At 36.1% G+C, this 16,440-nt stretch overlaps 1 protein-coding gene across 12 annotated transcripts in view; it reads left to right on the forward strand.

The window, feature by feature from the left end:
- Window positions 1–16,440, forward strand: part of PICALM (phosphatidylinositol binding clathrin assembly protein) — a 108,264-nt gene that overhangs the window by 15,129 nt on the left and 76,695 nt on the right. For all 12 annotated transcript variants that reach the window (XM_024763623.1, XM_024763624.1, XM_024763615.1 and 9 more), the window contains exon 2: window positions 15,719–15,861. In XM_024763623.1, coding sequence (XP_024619391.1) covers window positions 15,719–15,861 — 143 coding nt within the window. The remainder of the gene's footprint in view (window positions 1–15,718; window positions 15,862–16,440) is intronic.

A 16,440-nucleotide genomic window follows, 5' to 3' on the forward strand; every position in this document is an offset into this window, starting at 1 on the left:
CATCTTTCCTTGAAAAACAATTTTAAATCTTTTACTGTCATTGGGAGGGAGGGGTAGCATTGTTTTCTGTGACTTTGTTTTAGGAGAAAATGGCCAACAAAAATGTGAATTTTCTTCTATCTTATTAAAAATATGTGAATTATGTAAAATATTAACATACTTGATAATAAAATACTTCCTATTAGCCTTTCCAACCATGTTTCAAATGCTTTCTTTTCTGAATTTTTCACTTAAGTCAGCCAGGTTGACCATAGGATGTTTATCTTCCTTTCATGTTTGCCCCCTTGGGGCACTTATGTTTGAGTTGGATGCCCTTATTTGGTGAGGGAGAACAGGACCCTTCTCCCCTCTTCCCCCTTCCCTGGTTGGTCAGATGAGCCATATCTGTCAAGCCTTCAGTAGCAGTTGTAATCAAATTGCTCCTCTATCCCTCTGCAGAGGCATTTTCTTTTTTCTGTTTTCTTTTTCGTCGTCTTCTTTTTCTTTCTTTTTTTTTTTTTAACTCAGAGCATCTTGAGCCTGTTTATTTCTCCTGAAAACAGGGACTCTGCTTTGTCTTGGTATCCCCAATACCCAGAATATAATGAATGCCTGGTGCATAATAATATCTTAGTAAATATTTAATAAATCTTTGATGAAGATAATGGACTTAATATACTGGGCTGGTTAATGAACTATTTAGTCAACAGTTTTTTGTTTTATTTTTTAAATGTGAATTTCCTGGACAGAATCTTTATTGCAAATATTCAGATATGATCTTGGTCTTTAGCTAGTTGGTTCACCTGATAAGTTCATAGTGTTCATGCTAGGATTATGAATTTGATACCTGAAAAGCGGTGATGGTGGTGTCCCTTAACTACTGCCACAGACTAACTGATGTACACTGGTGATTATCTTGCTTTTGTTGGCTGTTGGATGGGAGATCAGTTGACTGTATATAATGGAGCATCACTAATCCATCCCCTTGTGTTCATTTGCACAGTAATTTAAAATTATTTGGTTAAGTGATGAATTTGTGAATTAATGCCTTATACCTTATTTTTATCACTTATTTTAATCTCATAGAACCATAGAAATTAAGCGTTATTTTTGTTTCAAAGATTATTTGTTGGGGAGACTGTTTCTTGAAGTATATGTATACTATGGATATATATTGTCGATGGGGGTTGCATATGTCTACTTATTAATGCTGGAACTTGTAATAGACCAACACTGCATCCGTTTTTCCGAGTATAGCTGCCTACTCTTTTTTGGCCTGCAACCTTTTGTGTTCTTAGGGCCACCACTAAGAGAAGATCAGGGAATTCCCTGGCGGTCCAGGTTTAGGACTCCACGCTCTCTGGTGAGGGCCCGGGTTCAGTCAGGGAGCTAAAATCCCACAAGCCGTGCAGCGCAGCCAAAAAAAAAAGTTTTACTTGCAGGTACATGTATGTGTAGTTAGTTTTGAGTTAACTTGTCAAATACAGTGTGAGCTGTCTTTCTTTTTGGCAGTCTTTTTACCTTTTGTAACTTTAAGTAAGTAACTTATTGATATCATTTAGAATAATCTTTAGTTGTATACAATATGAATTATACCTAGGAAACTTGTTTTAATATTTGTTGGTATCTTTTTTAACTGCTAAGTTTGTCTTCAGGTAGCATTTTTGGGGAGGGAGGGGCAAGATTTTGGAAATGTGTAGCATTTATATTGAGTGAGTAGAAAACAAAACATCTCACTAATTGCAGTTACTAGCTTTATTTCAGATGAGATGTTGTGGGGAAATGGGTCTAGTTTTGATTTATAAGGCCAGTGTGAAGATTAATTGGTATAAATACGAAACTGAATGGATTGCTCTACAGTGAATTTGTTTTTAAGAACTGCGTATCCAAGAGGGTTACAGGATAGCTGCGTTTGATCTCTTGGTATGAAACTCAAGGAGGCAAGATCTGGTTTGTTCTTTACATGATCACGTTGTCTTCAGTTTTCAGATCTGGAAGATATAACCACATTATCCTTATTCCCATTTGTACATTTCTTTTTAGAAGTAACACCAGCTTTTCAATGACTGAGAAGTTAAGGTTTAGCAGGCAGTATTTCCTTTTTTATTTTTATTTTCTCAGCATTAACTTTTGTAACTTTTCACAGAACTATGTAATTGTGTATTAGTTATCAGGTTTGGAATTTGTGTTAGGTATTAATTCAGTATGAGATTTTAGACATGGTATGGTATAAACCCTCCTTTATTTTTTATTTGTTTATGTATTTATTTTTGCGGTACACGGGCCTCTCGCTGTTGTGGCCTCTCCTAATGCAGAGCAGAGGCTCTGGATGCGCAGGCTCAGCCGCCATGGCTAACGGGCCCAGCCACTCCGCGGCATGTGGGATCTTCCCAGACTGGGGCACGAACCCATGTCCCCTGCATTGGCAGGCGGACTCTCAAACACTGCGCCACCAGGGAAGCCCAACCCTCCTTTATTTTTGTTCTTCATGTTCTTGCAAAATGTTTTGAATTGGCAACCTAGAGTGGACCAAGGCATTATTTGCAGGTGATTTCTGTAGCACATCCCAGAAACACTGCATAAACATAGCTGAGTGGCAGTAAACAACAACCATAAGTACTGACTTAAAAATCAGTTACAGAAAAGAAATCAGTTACAGAGTTACAACTGGCAGCTAAGTTAGAAAGCTACTGATATTTATAAAGCAGCTGAGGAGGCTGAGACACTTCTTGCTTAACTGCTGGGAGAAAACTGTTTCTTCCGATCTGGAGCTGGAAAACTTTTTAAGACAAGCTTAAGCTGCTTCCTGTCCTTGGGCTTGTAGACTTAACCTAGAAGTGCCTTTTCTTTGACTTTCTTCATCAGAGTTAGGTTTTCCTAACTTAGCCAGTGACCAACCAGAAGGTATGGTAGTTTTTGAGGCCCTTTTAAACATAGTTTACCTCTTCTCCTGTTACTTAGAATTGGGAATGATAACATCTCTGGCAGATGACTGGGAAACTGCCTTATGTGTTCCTCTCATGTAAAATCATGTAAGCCCTACTCACTTAAAATCTGGTGAGTTGACTTTGTTTTGTAATATTCTTGGCTTTTTAAACCTTGCTTATAAATTAAGGCTTGCAGTTTCTGAGTCACTTGGAGATGGGGATGCCAAAACTCTTTAAACCCATTCCTTGTGAACTTTAGTTGAATGATATGGTTCCTTCCTTACACCCTGTCAACTTCAGTTTATTGTAGTCAGAATGAAAACGAGGATGCTAATGAGCAGAATACACTATACTAGTTAAGAGGTGGTTACCTGTACTAGTTATTAGATTTGTGAGGGCTAAAAAGAAATGTGTGAATTTTAGAATAATTAGAGAAGGTGAAGACAAAACACAAACCATGTGAAATGAAGAGAGAGAGAATTGAGAGGAAAAAATATATATATCTTCATCCATTCCTCTAGTGGAAAATACTCTTAAAGACTCTAATTCCAGCACAGCTACTAGTTTGTGTTACTTTAGGTAGGCAAGGTAAGCAAGTATTTAAATCTTTACAATGGAAATAACAAAGCATCCCTTGCCTTGTCACAAGGCTATTGTAATACAAAATCAAAAGACTAAGGATGTGAAAGAACTTTGTTATAAAGTATGAAGAAATCCCTATGTATAAAGATTTTGCCCCTCTTACAATCCAGTGCAAGTAACTGGTTAACACTTCTCAGTGGAAGAAGTTGGGCTTTATAAACATTCTGAAGAAGGTTTTGCAGATGTCCTTGAGTTTGAGGTGGTTTCATAGTACTGTATTGGAAAAGTGATAGAGGAATATAGTCTACTAAAACAAGGGAAAACTCACCAGTAAAATATGATACTAAGTAAAATGAATGATATCTAATATTTAATCGTGCTTTAAAGCTTGTAAAGTACTCTAAATATGTTGTCTTACAGTTTATATTGTTGTGAAAATTAATTACTCCTATCCCTGTTTTTAAAATGGTGAAGTTGAAACTGAGTGGCTAATTAACATGCTTGAAGTCATAATGGTAAAATAGTGAATCTAGAATTTGGTTCTGGATCCTTTGGTTATTCTGATGTCACTTCATCCTGTTACAGTACAGTCCTAGCACATGGAAGTGGATTCAGCCATGCCTGGGAGTGTTGGAAGGAGAGCCTAGAGCAGAATTTTAGTGGTTGGTGGAATTAGCATCCCCATCATTACTGTTCGATGCATTTTGGAAATGAATAGCACTTAGGATAGACTGTCAAATAAGTGGAGTCAGAGAAGAGCTCTAATAGGGAGAAATGAACTTTAAAGGAATAGAAAACTAAAAACAGACGTGCCTTCTCCTCACTGGCCAATCCCAGTCATTCTGGAAGGTATCCAATTTAGCAGGGTCCTCCCGGCCTAGCCGGGCGGCACAGCAGGAGGTGAGTGGTGGAAGAGCAAGCAAAGCTTCATCTGCCGCTCCCCATCGCTCGCATTACCGCCTGAACCATCCCCCCCCCCCCCCCACCTTCAGTGGGAAAAATTGTCTTTAGGCAAGGATCATAGCCTAAAAATAGTAGTCTTCAAAGTAGTAGCATTTTAGTTGGGTAGAGGGCTACTTGGGGAGCCTTTGTCACTGCAGCAAAAGGGAAATTGGTGAAAGGGTGGTATTGTAAATTGAAGGGAGAAAGGTGGTTAAATTTTCCCTGCTACTTGTCTGGACCATTTAAGATTTGTGTTACCTTACCATAACAAATCAAGTGAAAGATACATTCTTTCAAATTTGAGGAACTCTTCAGATATCCATCCACAGACAGAATGTGGATTTTGAAAATATATGTGATATTATCTATCTACCTAAATATAGATACTTACATGAAAGAATCAACTGTTTTTCTTAGTCTTTTATTATTAGCGTTATTGAAGTTGGTACATAAAAGCAGAACTAAATTAAAACCCACTGTAAGTACTATGTACAATATATGTTGTGTTAAATTAATTGTTTCCAAATTCTCTAGCAGCAGAGATCTGTTTATCAAAATGTCTTGTATTGAGAAATACTTAAAGCCTATATTTAGGGGAAATAAATCCGTAACTGTGTAGAATAAGTTGTGATCCTGTCAACTTTTAATAGAAGAGCTAATCAGTTGATGACTTTTAAACAGCTCAAATAACTTTATTTTAGAATTTAAATAAATGTACCAAATTCCTTCCCTATTCTCCTGCATAGTTCTGAAAAAGTGTTGGTTTCAGATCAACAAACAATTTTTAATGGCCAAAGCTTGGATTTTTAGATTCAAACTGGTGTTTTTTTTCTTTAATATTATTGCATAATTTACATGGAATTTTTAAGTTAAAAAAAGTAATATCTTCAATTTTGACATCTTATAAAGCAGATTTTTATCTCAGAAGCTATTACGCCTTTCAAGAAAGTCATTTGTCATGAAATTTTCAGCTTTTTTTCTTTTATGCTGAGAAATAGGCAAACATGGGTTATAGTGAATTTTATAAGAACAGTTGTATGGTTACGAAATGTGTGAGAATGGAGATCTTTTGGCTGAAATACTCCGAGTGATTATTTTTTCCTGTAGAAACTTAAAGGCTCAAGTTTAAACTTACTAGGAAAAATACTTTGGCTTTAGTTTATTGGGAGTTGTTAATAATATATTGATTACTCACATTTTTCACTTAGCATTATTTCAAAATTTAAAGCCATGTAGGTGGGTTATTGTTTGGTGCTTACTATTTTTGGTTATACCTGTCATTACTGTTTACATCAGTTTGAAAAAAGGTTTTCAGAAATGGCATTCACTTTGTTACCCACTAGCTTTGAGGGGTCTCTTGATGCCTACTTCATGAACTGTAGTAGATGGCTGGTACCATTTTGACTCACTGAAGGTGAACGTATTGCTTTGATTTAATTGTGAAATGTGTGAATAAATGAGATTTCCACTGTCTCTACTTAACTACATAAAAGTAGAGGCTTTGCAGAATCAACAAGATTGCTGTTCAGCATAACTTTGGTTTGGTAAGGGTGAAGCACACATAGGTGATGTAGAATGAATGGAATGCCTCTGTACTTCCCTACTATGTGGAAGATGGTAATTAATCATGGTGGTCAGTTCCATAAGCCTCCAAGCCACTGGTGACACCCTACCATTGTTGCTGTTAATTTTTAGAAGTCTGTTTATGCAAGACTCCTGATTATCATGTATAAATAGCAGCCTCCCCCAAGCACCTGCCCCATTCTTCTTAAGGGCTAACAAATCCTTAGCACATCTCACCATCTGACATGTTTTTGTTCATTTGTTTATTGATTGTCTCTCCCACTAGTATATAAGCTTCATGATGGCAGGAACTTTGTCCACTATTGTGTATTTCTAACTCGTCAGACTATTTGGCATATTATAGTATGCAGTGAGTATTGTAGAAGAAATGGGATTTCTGTTTGTTTGTACTGAAGTTTGCAGAGTTGTGGGAAGATGGAATATAAAGATTCTATTGTTCTAATTGCATTGGGGACATGAAATTTGTGTTTTCTGGGTGAGTAGACTTTGGCACAGAGGCTAACTGCAATTTGTTATTCCCTCTGTCTAGGCAGATTTAAATTCTTAAGAGAAGCCATTAAAATTCTTTTGGATTCCTACTTTTTAGACGTGGGGTTGGCTGTTACTGAATAACATTAACCTAGCTATGGGGAGGACTTTTTGTCTCTTATTCTCTCTTCCCTCTGGATCTTAGAGTGGAGAAATGGACTTTTGTTTCACTATAACTCTACAAGTATTTATACCATCATATCAACACACGTACAAGGAATCATGCCACACGTTGTGGAAGATGAAACAAAAGATTCCTGAATTTATTTTAAAAAAGCAAAGAATGAATCTTGATCACTTAAAACAAAAATGGTGGGACAGTCAGGTTACAGTTAAGATTATGTTCCTGTTTTTTAAGCAAAAGATATTTTTGGACATAGAGGTGAAAATTTCTAGTATTTCCAATTCCCCAGAGAAGAAATTTGAGAATCATTTGCCTAGAGGTTTTTGTTGGGGATGAGAGGACAAAATAGAATGGTATAGCCCTCAGAGAAAGAAAAATGCAAAATATACTAGGAGTAGATGGTGATTGTCTATTAATTCCTTAGCTACATGTAGACTTTTATTAGGTCACTTATAACTAGAGTGACATATGGTTTATATTCCAAACTGGGTCACTTTCAAGAGTGAAAGTATATGCTATCTGAAGTATATGCTATCTGAATGGAACACTGGGACAACAGGTGTAAACCAGGACTGTTCCAGGAAAATCAGGGCACTGATCGCCTCTTACTAATGACATACTTTCCTACAGACTTAGTCCCAGTTCTTTGAACCTCTCCACATAATTTTTTTTCTCCTTTAGAGAACTCTGATCTGCACTCATAGAATCTCTCAAGCTTTGGTTCCTTTTTCCTGGGCTCAGTGGAATGAAAAGAATTCGTTCCATATTTTCTGCAGCCCTGGACTGTTCTGGTTTACAGCGTTGGTGGAGGTGAGTACAGAACTTGTAATGTATTGTTAGTTGACCTTTTATTTTGCTTAGGAAATCAGGTTTTGTGTGTTTCTGATCCAGTGTTCGATTGTTTTTGAGAATCCTGGTTATATCTCCTTAACTGGGCTGATGAACTATTATTAAGTTCCTAGAATGTAGTACAAAGAGAATTTGTAATTTTGGCATTTACTCTTAAATTACTCAATCTGTACTTTGTTTTCTTTTCTACAGGTGGGATTGTAATTCTGAAACTTCAGATCTTCAAAGAAGGGAAGGAGAATGCCTTGTGCTTGTACCATAGACATGTGATTTTAAGTTGGAACACTGTAATGTTTTTATTTTGTTTAAATAAATTTTTTTATTCTTATATTAAGTGATGTGTTTTTATTCTATTAAGTAACTTTTTATTGTTACCTTACATTATCTGGCAAATTAAACATTAATACAGAAGTAATAGTTACCTCTGAGGTAGTGCTTACCAAAATGTGATTCTCCTCACCTCTAAGATCTTATTTGGAATCTGGGTTGGGACTAAACTTGTCTAGGTTTGGAAATTACGTGGAATCCTAAGCAGTCTCAAAATTAAGGGGTCTGTTTATAGGTAAGCTTGAACCCTTGTCCTTGCCAGTCCTGTTGTTTCTCTGTGCAGTCTCCCATCTAGTGGTAGGAATGCAGAATACACCACAACACCATGGAGAAAGCTTTAGGTTTTCAGACTTTTTCATATTAAGAATGCTTTTACAAAGTAGGCTAAAACAAGTGGCAGTGAATTCTGAGAGTATTCCAGGAGTATATGTTTCTCTGTGTAGCACTTTCATGACTTAAACTTTCTTCTGCTCTTGTTGTAAGGCTTTTATGTATGACAGATTGCGATGAATAAATAATAATAGATAATTTTAAGAGACAGGTTGAGCTGATTTGAAGAAGATGCTTGGTGTGTGATTAAAATTTTACAGCAACTACGTGATGATTCCATTAACTAAAACAATTTATTTTGAACTTTTAAAATTAAAGTATGGACGACTCAGCAAACTTGACTTGTGTTAGTCTGTGACATAAGAGCTAAATTTCAGTGAAATATTAATGTAGAGTACCTTAGGGTTGGCTTTGTTTACCTAGTTCCATCTGAATTCTTTCTTTTAGGAATTCCCTTTTTAGTTCTACTTCTTTCTTCTGCTACAGATGTAAAGGAGGTCAATCCTTTCTCTTCTATTGGTTTTTAAAGTGTTCTGAAGGCACTGAACACTTCCTAAATCTGTTGTTTTTAATTCCTCTTACTAAAAAAATTGATTTCTTTTGGTGGTCTCCATAAGCACCTGAGATTAGCACTGATGGAGGTGTTTTCAGGTTAATATCTTCTTCAAAAAAACTTTGTTTAAAATAAACAGAAAACCAGGTAATGAGAGAATTTGTGAAGATTTATAGCAGCTTTTCTGTTGAATAGTTTCTAAGGGGGAAAAAAACCTCTCCTTTTACATGGTGATTAAAAAAAAAAACAGTTAAAGAAAAACTTACCGCTCAATAACCAGGTTAAAAATAACTATACTATCATACTATTAATATAACTATACTAATATATGATTATCAAATTGTAGAGTTATCTTTACATTTCTTAGTTTTCACGTGTGAATTCTTAGTCCATTCATTTTGCAGAAAACACGGTGACAGAAATAGCATATCTGGTTGTGCTAACAGATTGATTTTTCCTACAGCTGCAACTTGTTTCTTTTTAGTAAGATGGGAGTTTGCCTTACTTTCTTTATGGGTTCTGGAGATTCCTCAAGACTCACCTACCATGGTGAGAGATTGAGCTTGTATTCAAAATATTGGCCTACCTCTGCAAGAGTGGCTGCCGAATTTCCAGCTGTTACACCATGCAACGCTTGTACTTTTACCACCTCTTCCTCATATTCTTGAGGAAATAAAGGGACATGTCAGTGCTGTCCTTTCAACCATTGATCATAATATGCTCCAAAGGGTCTGGAATGAATTACAGTACAGGATTGGTGTTGGCTGTGTGACATAAGAGGTGCTTACTGAAATTTGTGAAATTATGGAAATAACAGTGATATAGTTGTGTTACATATTGGTTTTAACTACATGTTCATATATAACTTAATTGCTGAGTAATTTTGACAGTGCTCAGTTCTTTTTGCATCATCCCATATTTGGGCAATTACACTATGTATCAGAAAATATAGTATATCTATGATTTTAAAAAATGGAATCTTACTCTGCATTGTTCTTTAACATTTTTTTAAAAAATAAATCTATTTATTTATTTTTGGCCACGTTGGGTCTTTGTTACTGTGCACGGACTTTCTCTAGTTGTGGCAAGTTGTGGCTACACTTTGTTGCGGTGTGCGGGCTTCTCCTTGCGGTGGCTTCTCTTGTTGCAGAGCACAGGCTCTAGGCGCGGGGTCGTCAGTAGTTGTGGCATGCGGACTTTGTTGATCTGCGGCATGTGGGATCTTCCTGGGCCAGGGCTCGAACCCGTGTCCCCTGCATTGGCAGGCGGATTCTTAACCACTGTGCCACCAGGGAAGTCCCTTTAACGTGGTTTTGATATAATATACTGTGAGCGTTTTCCCCACTCAGCTTTTCTTGCCATGTATTTGTTGGCCTCATAGTATTTCACTGTCAGACTGCTGCCATTTAATGAGCTATTGCTCCATTATTGGACGTGCCCACCCACATTGCGATTTAGGTATCCTAGCATCATAGTACTTTTATCAAAGCCTTTTAGATACCTTTGTCATTTCTTTTTAGTACTTTGGATGCTCCTTTCTCTCCTCTTTTCAAATTAATTCAATCCTTATTACTTGTACTGAGCATTCTATATTTTTTGTCTTTCCAGTCTTTCCCTAGTTTTAATTTTAACATCCAACTAAAATGTTGGTTAGATTTATTCCTTAAGGTATAAATCAGTCTGTGAAGACTGTATTTTTGAGTGAATTCTAATGGAAGTTATGTTAAAGTGTAACATGTTTCTCACAGAGGATCCCACAAACTTTAAAGATAAAATTATAACAGTTACATCTTAATTTGGACCGTGTTTTGTGACCCCTTACACAAAAAATTGAATGGAGTAAGGTGTAAGACTGTTCATTTTGTTTCCCAGACATCTTTTGGCTGAGGTCTGATTTCAGCTTGCATGTTTTCTAAATACTTTCACACTTTTGCTAAGTGAAAAAAATTGTGCCAATACTTTATAGCAAAAGTTCAGAAACTGTTTTCTTTATCCTCTAGTTACTGGATATTTGGTGAATATTTTTTCCTTTTATTTGTACTCCTTCCCAGGAAAAATTTCAGAGATCTGATCAGTGAAGGAACGTTTGATGAACCACTTAATTGGCTTTCCAAACTGAGTGTCTCCAGTTTTCTGGATGGTTGACGAAATCAGTCTTATGTTACTAAAATCACTTATGAAAGCAGTTGCAAAAAGAGTATCTTTCGAAGTGACCCTTTTGAAAGAGACAATGATATGTGGCTAAATGATTTTATATATATATATAAAAATTTTTTTATATTTTAAAGACGAGTTTTAGGCAAGCTCATTTATTAGAAAATCTACCTGGGTGTCAGCATAGTTTTGATATAGCCTAGAGAGTGCCTGTTTAGATGGGAACTTGAGGCCTCTACATTCTGCTAATGGTGCATGCCACTGGCTGGATTGCCTGACTTGCTGTGGAAGTCAGCCCCAAGTCCTGGAAGTTTCTAAAGTTGGTGAACTTTGCCTGGGGAGGTCTATACAGATGTGTGGCACGTTCTATGAATACGGCTGTAAGATTAATGAAACAATCTGGTAACTAGTTACTTCCGAAGTTTTGTACTTTGCTGAACATTTTCCCTTGAATACAAAATTTGTTTTTTGCATTTCACTACTTTTCTTTCTGTTTTTTTGTTTTAGTTAGCTAGAAATTTAGAACTTGCATTAAATTGGCTGGTTGGGTATTCACTTCGTATATGTTTCCAAGCACCCTTATCTTTTACAAAAATTTAATTCTATTAATAAATCTGTTATATTTAGTAGTGAGCTCCTGTGACCTTACCTATGGGTAAGCACCTAACCTGTGTTAATACAATTAACATTTATTTTATCTACCCCAGACCTTGTTTGTTGGAGAGGCATATTAAATAATAAAAGTGAGAATATTTTTTTAATATAGTAGGGATTGGTTCCTTCTGCTGTCTCTGTATGGAAAAATGCTCTTCATTTCCATAGTGGGCCTGTTTTCTCCCTGCCCTTAAATACTAGAAATCCTCATGAATTCTCACCTACCTAAAGCAGAGAATCTATATGCCATATAGTAGTTACTTTTTGACTGTAGGGTTTAGGATTTGTTACTAATGTAATATTAAAGAAGGTTTTACAGTTTTTAATATTCTTAAGGTAAATAGCTAAAAAAAATGAGTTTCTAGTTTGGAAGCCTTTTGATTGGTAAAGGAGGTTTAATACCAAGTTTGTGCTTTTTAAGAAATGAAATCTGGATTGAGAATGAGAAAAGCAGTAGCTATCAAGATTCCCATGATGTGCTTGACTTTTGTTTGAAACTATTTGATTTTGGTTAGTCAGAGGTGGGGAAAACATCTTCCTTCCTGAGTTGTTGGAGCTCAGATTTAAAAGCATTTTCAGGTTACTACTATAGTAGAAACATTGTTCAGAGGAAAAATTACCCCTGGAGAAAATGACTGGTTGTGTTAAAGTACTATGGGGAAGTGTGTTCTGCAGAGTTTGTATAACCCGTGCAGTATTTTTTCTCCCAGTAATGTTTGTATACTTTGGTTTTGCTTTTGGTCTACTCTGAATTCATGCATGAACTCATCTCATTTTTCCTGTTTTATGTGAAGTGTTACATTTTAGTTTCTGGAGTTTTCCTTCAGTTTTTATGTGGTCATTTCTAAAGCGTACTATATAGTTTTCATAGCATTACGATAAACCATTATTTGTTAGATCCCCTTTAAATTGAAATTGAAAATTTTCACATGCGATGGGCTCAGGATTGTTTTTCAACTTTTTGGGAACAGCAGGTTGTGCAGAGAGTTGTGGATTGTTGGTTTAGTCTACGTAAAAAATACCATTTTGGTTGGTCCTGTTACGACTGTCCTTGTGCATACTAAAATAAGTGTATTTATTCAAAAAGTATGGGTGACCACTGTATGTGTTGCACTATTCTAGGCCTTTGGGGATACAGCAGAGAACATAATAGAGCCCTACCTACATGGAACTTATACTTTAATTGGGAGAGAAAGACATTAAACAAATTAAAATGAGTTAGGTGATGATAAGTGCTTTGGAGAGAAATAAAGCAGAGTAAGTGCTTTATATAGTGAGGGTATAGTGAGGTTATGGAGGTAGAGGAGTGCCCTTAAGGCTTTATTACTTTTTATAAATATTGAGAGATGTTCTTCTGATGGATGGCATTTGAGCAAAGATCTATAGTAATAAAGCCAGGGAGTAAGAGAAGTGTGGATATCTGGGAGAAGAGTATTGTAGGCAGAAGGAACAGAAGTACTGAGCTCCTGAGGTAAGGGTACTTGACTCATAGGAGGCATTGCAAAGGAGACATTAGTGTAACTGAAGCAAAGCGCTGCAGAGAGGAGAGCTGATCACAAAGGGAACATAGCATAGATAGAATATATATATTCTAATATATAAAATACTGTAGTTGTTGAAACTGAAATCTATACTTTTGGCTTCATTTAGGATCAGGCTCTATCTGATTAATCTAGCAGTTTACTTACCTCCCTGATTAAGAGTATGGAAATTACTAACAAAAGTGTTTGCAGGTTCCTTTTAAAATCTCTCATTGTAGAAGAAGAGAATGATGTGGAAGTAAATAATGAAAATGTAGAATTATGTACCAGCTTTAGTGTCTGTTTGGTGGGTACCTTAGTCTGTAGAGGAGAAGATTTCACAAAGGAAAAGACGTCATTCATTTTGAAGAATGAACAAGAATGGAAGGATTCGGTTGTGTAACAGCAAAAGGTACATTACAGAACGCTGGAAGGTGGTTCTGTGTTGGAAGCTAAGGTTCAAGAAGGAGGATATGGACAAAGATGAAATGTATGCCAATCCTGTAAGCAGTTGGGACATCATTGAGGTTAGGCAGTGACAGTCAGTGTTGTGTTATAGGTCGGGTTATGGCCAGTTTAGAGAATGTTTGGAAGTGTGGCGTGGGTAAGACCCCAAATTAGGTATCGTTAGAAGTGAAGAGACCAGTCGGTCCAGCATTTTCTCAGTGGGGACAGTTTTGGGTGGGGTAATTTTTAATTGTGGAGTGTTAATTGTGCATTGCATGACAGTCTCCCTCATCCTTGACATTAAGTGCCAGTAAAACTCAGAGAGCGTGATAATCACTCCCCAATTTCTGAATGCTCCCGGAAGTGGTGACCTCTAGTTAAGGAAAAATAGGATCTGAACTCTGGCTTTGGCAGTGATAACGGGATGGAGAGGAGAAGGTGGGATTGCTAGAGGTTTAAGAGACTTGGTTACTTATTGGCTCTAGGGAGTGTTTATAAACACACACACACAGGTAGGAGCACCTTTGGGCAAGTATTGCAACAAGAAATTTTGTGACAGATTCAATTTTGGAAACTAAAATAAGATTCTGAGGAGTAAAATGACTATTGATGTCATTGTGAGAAAGTAACTGTTATATTTCAGAACTGAATAGCTTATCAAGTTTTAAAGGATTCAGAATGAGCAAGACATGGATAGGCCTTGCCCCCAGTAAATTATATTTTGAGAGAGACAGAAAATTTGTCTTTGGGAATAAGGCAAGTACAGTATATTCAGTACCATAGGACAGGTATAAAGTACTATTCAAGAAGTTTCAGAGAAGGCAGAGGTCAAATTATAAAATACCAGAAGTGAAATATCAGAAGCTGAGCCATACAAACCAAGTTGAATGTACTATTTAATTTTTGTTGCAGGTAGTCTCAATTGTGAAAACCTTGTGTCGTTCTCCTCCTGTTCCATGGGCATTCTGTTTGTTTTGTGCTTTGTTCTTCAGGCATTGTGGGCCAGGGTAACTGCTTCTCTAAAATGCATTTGCTTATCAAATGTTACTTTGTATAGTAGTTAGACCTGTTAGAACAAACATTTTTGAAAGATTATAAGCAGATAAACGGTCATAGTTAATATTGATGTTTCTTACTAGCAATCACGGCCAAGTTAGGTCGCTTGAATTCATATTTAATCATTAGGTACTAAAGGTTAAAAGTGGACAAAACTGCTGATGAGGCACAGATAACTAATTTTTTCCCCTTTATGGTAGTTATAACGGAGGTATTTATACACTTTGTTTTATGCATACTTTAAAAATAAAACAACTCATTTCTTGGTCTTCCTCTTCATTAAGTCTCTAAATTGGACCATATTTTGTATTTTCTTCATTGAATTTGCCAGTAATATCTCTGAAGCAGATTGGAGGTGAAACTCTGAGGTATATTAACTTTTTTTTTCAGTTTTGGTGCTAAAACAATTGTGTATTAGATGATTTTATGGTAATGCTTTCCAATTATTTATATTTTAAAATATAAAATTAGAACTTACATTGTTTTAACTGTTCAGAGTAATAATCGAGTAGAATTCCTGGATCACTTCTTTGGAAATTTATTGCATTGAGAAACTTTCAGTTCATTTTCAGTTCTGTTTGTCAGTGTTAACTAGTTGATATCAAATGAAAACTGAGCTAACTCAGTAGAACTGAAGGGAGAAAAGAATGAGAATTATTTTATTTAAACAAACTGAGAATCCTATCCACTCACAGACCACATATCTGCTCTTTCTATTAGTGCAAACACAGCATTCTAGGGGGGGATATTAATAAAGTGTTTGAACTTCATTCCATATGTACGAATTTTTAAAGTTTTTTTTTAAATGTAGGGATGTATAATATTAGTATTGTAACTCTAAAGGTTTGTGAGTAGTAAGAGAACTGAAAGTGTTACTCAAGGCCTTGAAACAGTTCCTTTTGAGATAAATAAAATACTTACGGGTGAAAGGAGTTTGATTTACTTTCTGGTATTACTGATCAATTGTGTGATATTAATCAATGCCCTGTTTACTTCTCAGGTAGAAGTACTGTCTCAGTTGTTCTCTTGAGAGATTTTTAACAACTTCTGCAAACTGTCCATCGTTGCTCCACTCTTTTTAGATCTTTACCCTATTAGTATACAGATCTAGCATTAAAAATTAATGAAAGCCAGAGTAAATTAATCTTTTTTTTTATTGCAGATTTAATTCAGTGCACAAATGAGATGAATGTGAACATCCCGCAGTTGGCAGACAGTTTATTTGAAAGGACTACTAACAGTAGTTGGGTGGTGGTCTTCAAATCTCTCATTACAACTCATCATTTGATGGTGTATGGAAATGAGGTAAGCAGTATTTTTAGTTAACAAGTATACTGGGGAGTTGACTGATTCAGCTTGTTTCTCTCACTGACACTTCAGAAATGGCTATAGCAACTGAATAATATAGGTAAAAAGGGCAAGGTGCTTATACAGAAATATAACTGTAGACCCTACACTTTGAGGAAAGATGGCCTTTAAGTCAGAAAGCAGAAAATGGGTCAGAGCACAGGGCACTTTCAGTAATGGGATCAGGAAGCAAAGATTAATGCCTAGAGATAGGTTCTGTAAGCATCACTGATTTTTTGCAGGCCTTTGTGTATAGATTGTATGTTCATCTATTTTCATTTACTTTTTTATCGTAGCCCAATCAGATTTCTGTCTGATGTGATGTAGTTGTCTATAGACGCTCTTTGCCTAGTTCAAGGCTGTGATAGTAAGGACTAAGATGGCATTTTGCTGAGGAGACTGACTGAAGAACGCCTTCTTCAGCAAAGAGTTGTGTCTAAAGCCTTTGTTTCCCAAAAAAGGGTAACAAATAAGATGCATGAGCTTTTGCAATTAACTGTTTGGAGAGAATTATCTTGTTTTCCCTGATAGCTAATT

The sequence above is a fragment of the Neophocaena asiaeorientalis genome, unplaced genomic scaffold, assembly GCF_003031525.2.
Source record: "Neophocaena asiaeorientalis asiaeorientalis breed wild unplaced genomic scaffold, Neophocaena_asiaeorientalis_V1.1 scaffold946, whole genome shotgun sequence".
Taxonomy (NCBI): Eukaryota; Metazoa; Chordata; class Mammalia; order Artiodactyla; family Phocoenidae; genus Neophocaena; species Neophocaena asiaeorientalis.